The sequence below is a fragment of the Heterodontus francisci genome, chromosome 39 (genome assembly GCF_036365525.1).
Source record: "Heterodontus francisci isolate sHetFra1 chromosome 39, sHetFra1.hap1, whole genome shotgun sequence".
NCBI lineage: Eukaryota > Metazoa > Chordata > Chondrichthyes > Heterodontiformes > Heterodontidae > Heterodontus > Heterodontus francisci.
Genome location: NC_090409.1, coordinates 2210352 through 2216957, shown reverse-complemented (window position 1 = coordinate 2216957; position 6606 = coordinate 2210352). Strand labels below are relative to the sequence as shown.

The following is a 6606-nucleotide window of genomic DNA, read 5'->3' as shown; positions in this document are numbered from 1 at the left end:
AAGAATTTTACTTGATAATGGAGTGTGAGAATGTGAGGGATGCAATGTGCACAATTACTCGAATATGGAGAGTGAGAGTGTGATGGACACAGTGCATGCAATTACTGGAACATGGACTGTGAGAGTGTTAGGGACACAGTGTGCACAATTCCTGTAACATGGAGTGTGAGAGTGTGAGGGACACAGTATGTACAATTACTGGAACATGGAGTGTGAGAGTGTGAGGGGCACAGTATGTACAATTACTGGAACATGGAGTGTGAGAGTGTGAGGTGCACAGTCTGTACAATTACTGGAACATGGAGTGTGAGAGTGTGAGGGGCACAGAATGTACAATTACTGGAACATGAGAAGACAGCATCTTTGTGCCTTGTGCCAAATTGCCGAATTGCCGTTTCCACGAAGTTGTGAATTTTTTGTCACTGTCTTTCCTGCTGTGTTGTCTTTCAGCATTCTGTGTTTGCACAATTCTGGGCGGAGTTAGCTGCCACTTGCATTGTAGCTGACCAGCATCCGTTATAATTTGCTGAGTTATCAGGAAGGATGTTTCAATGCATATATAAATTCACTCCGGGAGCTCGGATACCTTCGAGTGATTTCAATGCTGCTGATCACATTGAAATCTCATAACATCTACAACATCGCAGTCATGATGAGCAAGATTATCCTGTATGATAAGATACAATTTTCTGGCCAAGGGAAGGAGTTGATGGGCAGTGTAGCTGACCTTGGTTCTGCGTCCTACTGCTCCCTGAAAATGGAGGGGAAACATTGGGTCGGTTATACCGGCACAAATGTCACCACAGAGTTCACTGTTTATGGTGCAGGAGATCATGCAAATCTTGGTGAAATGGATAAAAAGATACAATCATTGCGCCTGGTGCAGGAAAGTTTACTGGACCCAGAAGTTAATTTATATGAAGACAACAATTTTCATGTTGAAAGCTGTCACATCACTGAAACCATTCGCGACCTGAGTGTTATTTGTTTTAATAATCGGATCTCATCCCATGTGGTGAAGGCAGGTGCATGGGTTCTGTCCCAGGAGATGAATTTTCATGGGTTACGCACGGCCCTCTTTCTGGGTGACCAATGTTCTGACTGCAGCATTTTTGGCTGGGATAATAAGCTGTCTTGTGTCAGGTTCTTGCAGAACAGTGATCACAAAGTGGGAAACGTCAGCTGGAGAAGAGCTTGAACAGGTCGCTGCCCAGGCTTATCCGCTCTGAATGCTTCGTTCCCTCTGCTGACAGACTGTCCTCCCCTTTGATAAAGTCACTGTCTGCAAGGTAGAGTCTGGACCGAACATCTTTCACAAAATACTGATGCAGTTCAGTGCAAACTGATTCCAAAATCTGTGTAACACTGAAAAGCTCCACATTGCTGTTCCTCGGTGCAGGATGGATTTGTAACTTTGCTTTTGCTCTGTCACTTCATAACCAATCAAATCAAATTCAAATGCTGCAAAGTCATCACCAATGTTTCCGTTTGAGTTTCTCTGTCATTATTTGACATATTTGTGAATTCAAACAACAGGAAACGTTTGCAAGTAAATCTTTATATTTTTGTAGTGACACAGAGCATCTTAAATAGCCAGGTACCGGTGAGAGTCTAAGAAGGAGAATTAAATCCCTGGAAATCCAGGCACATTGCCGAGACATTGTCTCACAAGACTGGTCTCACAAATCTGATTCTGCTGCTCAATTTGAGCAAGTTTCAGTGCTGCAGTCTGTACAATTGTATTCAAACTACCGAGTAGAGGGCTGAAAGGGAGACTGTTTCCACAGGAGGACAGGAAGCTGACAGGTGATTTAATAAAACTTTCTTAAAACAGCAAGGACGTTGTTCAGTGAATAAAGAAATATTGAGTTCACGGGTTCGTGTCAAGGGGTCATCAATTTTAGTTTTTTGTTGTGAATGAAGAGGGAAATTGGGAGCATTATCCACGGCACCTTCACTTTTTTATTATTTTTATTCGTGGGATGTGAGCATCAGTGACAAGGCCAGCATTTGTTACCCATCCCGAATTACCCTTGATAACTGAGTGGACATTTCAAATGGCATTTGACAATCAACCACATTGCTGTGGGTCTGGAGTCACATGTCGGCCAGACCAGATAGGGTCGGCAGATTTCCTTCCCTGGAGGATATTAGTGAACCAGATCGGTTTTTCCAGCAATCTATGATAGTTTCATAATACCATTACTAAGACTAGCTTCAAATTAATTAATTAAACTGAAGTTCCAACAGTTGCCGTGGTCGGAATTGAACCCGTGTCCCCGAGGTATCAGCCAAGACTTCTGGATTATGAGTTCAGTGACATTACCACTCTGCCACCATCTCATCTCCAATGGTAAGTGTGAGGAGCTCATGAGCTTCCTCACTAAGATTCAGACCGTGTGATCAGCTGCCTCTGCTGCTTCCCTTCCTTCCCCTCGCCCACCGAGCTAAACTCCCTCTAAGACTCCCCACCTTCCTCCCCGTCCTGGACCTGAACTTGTATCCTGCTCTAGCTTCTCTCCTATATCCCCTTCTGCTCTTTCTCAGCTCATTTTGTACATACGACCCACCTCCTGCCCTCCTGCACTCTTGCACTCTGACTCCCTATTCCCACTAAACTGCTGACCACCCAACTTCCCCAACTGGTCCCCATGTGAGCCGGGGTCGGCAAGTGTCCGTACACGGACTCCAAAAATGCTGAGGTACGGACTGTTAATATCAGAGGTGAGACATTTCCCATTGGCTTCGGCTTTCCCACCAGAGCGGACTTACAAAAAATTGCAACTGTTAATTTTACAGCTGAATTGGAATTTCTTAGCTCAGATCTTTATCTAATGCTCACTAACACACCTTTCCAAATTCACAGCTGAGAGCAGGAACAGCAGCTTCCAAACTCTGGACGGATTCAGGGCTTTCTGGCAGGTGCTGCTTTTTTCAAAGCCCTCTGGAAAACCATGAATCCATCTGAAGTTCAGAAACTGTTGCTCCTGCTCTCAGCAACATTAAGTGAGAGAGGAGCGGGGATACAAAGAGAGAGAGGGACAGTGAAGAGAGAGAAAGAGCGGGCCGAGAGGGAGGAGAAAGAGAGGGGTGACAGTGAGGATGAGAAAGAGAGGAGTGGAATCGAGAGAGAGACAGAGCGAGAGAGAGAAAGGGCTGGGGGGCGGTTGTCAGGGAAGAGAGGGGAGCAGAGAGAGAGGGACAGAGAGAGGAGGAATGAGAGAGAGGGAGCAGAGTGATACAGATGGACAGAGAGAGGGGCAGCAAGTGAGAGGTGGCAAGGAGAGGTGACAGAGATGGGGAATGACATGGAGAGCGAGGGGAAAACATAGAGAGGGGTGCAACAGGGGAGAAGGAACAGAGAGAGGTAACATTAAAGTCATCTAGATACACCCCCGTGAACTGACTCAAATTTAAATACACCCCCGTGAACAGACTCCCATCTAAATACACCCCCGTGAACAGACTCCCATCTGGATAAACCGCCGGGAACAGACTTTGATCTAAATACAATCCCGTGAACACAGTCACATCGAAATACACCATCTTGAACAGGCACTCATCTAGAGACACCCCCGTGAACAGACTCCCATCCAAATACGGCCCCGTGAACAGACTCCCATCTAAAAACACCACCGGGAACAGACTCTCATCTAAATACACCCACGTGAACAGACTCCCTTCTAAATACAATGCCGGGAAAAGACTTTGATCGAAATACACCCCCGTGAACAGAGTCACATCTAAATACACCATCGTGTGCAGACACTCATCTAAATAAATCCCCGTGAACAGACTCTCATTTAAATACACACCCGTGAACAGACTCTCATCGAAATACACACCCGTGAACAGACTCACATCTAAATACACCCCCGTGAACAGACTCTCATCTAAATACACCCTCGTGAACAGACTCACATCTAAATACACCCCCGTGAACTGACTCTCATCTAAATACACCCCCGTGAACAGAATCGCTTCAAAATGCACCCCCGTGAACAGTCTGTCATCTAAATACAACCCCGTAAACAGACTCTCATCGAAATACACACCCGTGAACAGGCTCACATCTAAATACACCCCCGTCAACAGACTCTCAACCAAATACAGCCCCGTGAACAGAATCTCTTCAAAATACACCCCCGTGAACAGTCTGTCATCTAAATACAACCCCACGAACAGACTCTCATCTAAATACACCCCGTGAACAGACTCCCATCTCAATACACCCTCGTGAACAGACTCTCATCTAAATAAATCACCGTGAACAGAATCTCATTTAAATACACACCCGTGAACAGACTTTCATCAAAATACACCCCCGTGAACAGACTCTCATCAAAATACACCCCCGTGAACAGACGCTCATCTAAATAAATCCCCGTGAACAGACTCTCATCGAAATACAGCCCCGTGAACAGAATCTCATCTAAATACACCCCCGTGAACAGACTCTCATCTAAATACACGCCCGTGAACAGACTCTCATCTGAATACACACCCGTGAACAGACTCTCATCAAAATACACCCCCGTGAACTGACTCCAATCTAAATACACCCCAGTGAACAGAATCTCTTCAAAATACACCCCCGTGAACAGTCTGTCATCTAAATACAACCTCGTGAACAGACTCTCATCGAAATACACACCCGTGAACAGAATCACATCTAAATACACCTCCGTCAACAGACTCTCATCAAAATACACCCCCGTGAACAGAGTCACATCTAATTACACCGCCGTGAACAGACTCTCATCTAAATACACCCCCGTGAACAGAATCTCTTCAAAATAAACCCCCACGAACAGACTCCCATCTCAATACACCCTCGTGAACAGACTCTCATCTAAATAACTCCCCGTGAACAGACTGTCATTCAAATACACACCCGTGAACAGACTCACATCTAAATACACCCCCGTGAATAGACTCTCATCAAAATGCACCCCCGTGAACAGCCTCTCATCTAAATACACTCCGTGAACAGACACTCATCAAAATACACCCCCGTGAACAGACTCACATCAATATACACCCCCGTGAACAGACTCTCACCAAAATGCACCCTCGCGAACAGACTCTCTTCTAAATATAACCCCGTAAAACGTCTCTCACCTAAATGCACCCCCGTGAACAGACCCCCAACTAAATACACCCTCGTGAACGGACTGCCATCTCAATACAGCGCCGTGAACTGACTCTCACCTAAACAGACCCCCGTGAACAGACTCGCATTTAAATACACACCCGTGAACAGAGTCACATCGAAATAAACCCCCGTGAATAGACTCTCATCAAGATACACCCCCGTGAACAGCCTCTCATCTAAATACACTCCGTGAACAGACACTCATCAAAATACACCCCCGTGAACAGACTCTCATGTAAATAAATCCCCGTGAACAGACTCTCATCTAAATACAACCCCGTGAACAGAATCTCATCTAAATACACTCCGTGAACAGACACTCATCAAAATACATCCCTGTGAACAGACTCTCATCTAAATACACCCCCGTGAACAGACTCTCGTCTAAATCCACCCTCGGGAAAAGACTCTCATCCAAATACACCCCCGTAAAATAACTCAAATCTAAATGCACCCCCGTGAACAGACTGTCTTCGAAATAAACCCCCGTGAACAGAGTCACAACTAAATACACCCACGTGAACAGACTAACATCTAAATACACCATCGTGAACAGACTCTCAACGAAATACACCCCCGTGAACAGACTGACATCAAAATACAGAAGCGCGAACAGAGTCATGTCCAAGTACACCCCCGTAAATGGACTCAAATCTAAATACATCCCCGTGAACAGACTCTCAACGAAATACATCCCCGTGAACCAACCTCCATCAACATCCACCCCCGTGAAAATAGTCACATCCAAATAAACCCCCGTGAACGGACTCCCATCAAAATACACCCTCGTGAACAGAGACATATCTTAATAAATCCCCATGAAAAGACTCCCATCTAAATACACCCCCGTGAACAGACTCACACCAAAATGCACCCTCGCGAACAGACTCTCTTCTAAATATAACCCCGTAAAACGTCTCTCACCTAAATGCACCCCCGTGAACAGACCCCCAACTAAATACACCCTCGTGAACGGACTCCCATCTCAATACACCCCCGTGAACAGACTCTCACCTAAACAGACCCCCGTGAACAGACTCGCATTTGAATACACACCCGTGAACAGAGTCACATCGAAATAAACCCCCGTGAACAGACTCTCATCTGAATACACACCCGTGAACAGACTCACATCTAAATACACCCCCGTGAACAGACTCTCATTTAATTACACTCCCGGGAACAGACTCACATCTAAATACACCCCCGTGAACAGACTCCCATCTAAATACAACCCGTGAACAGACTCCCATCTAAATACACCCCCGTGAACAGACTCTCATCTAAATAAATCTCCGTGAACAGACTCTCATCCTAAATACATCCCCGTGAACAGACTCTCTTCTGAATACACCACCATGAACTGTCTCTCATCGAAATACACCCCGGTGAACAGACCCCCAACTAAATACATCCCCGTGAACAGAATCTCATCTAAATACACCCCCGTG

At 45.7% G+C, this 6606-nt stretch overlaps 1 protein-coding gene across 1 annotated transcript; it reads left to right on the top strand.

Moving 5' to 3' along the window:
* Positions 1-601: 601 nt before the first annotated feature.
* On the top strand, positions 602-1198 carry LOC137352686 (epidermal differentiation-specific protein-like). Its single transcript, XM_068018403.1, has one exon. It carries the CDS (start codon positions 602-604, stop codon positions 1196-1198), a length of 597 nt encoding a protein of 198 aa, XP_067874504.1.
* Positions 1199-6606: the final 5408 nt, after the last annotated feature.

Excerpts from the sequence above, each read along its gene's own strand:
- LOC137352686 (XM_068018403.1), top strand. The coding sequence starts at position 602 with ATGCTGCTGATCACATTGAAATCTCATAACATCTACAACATCGCAGTC.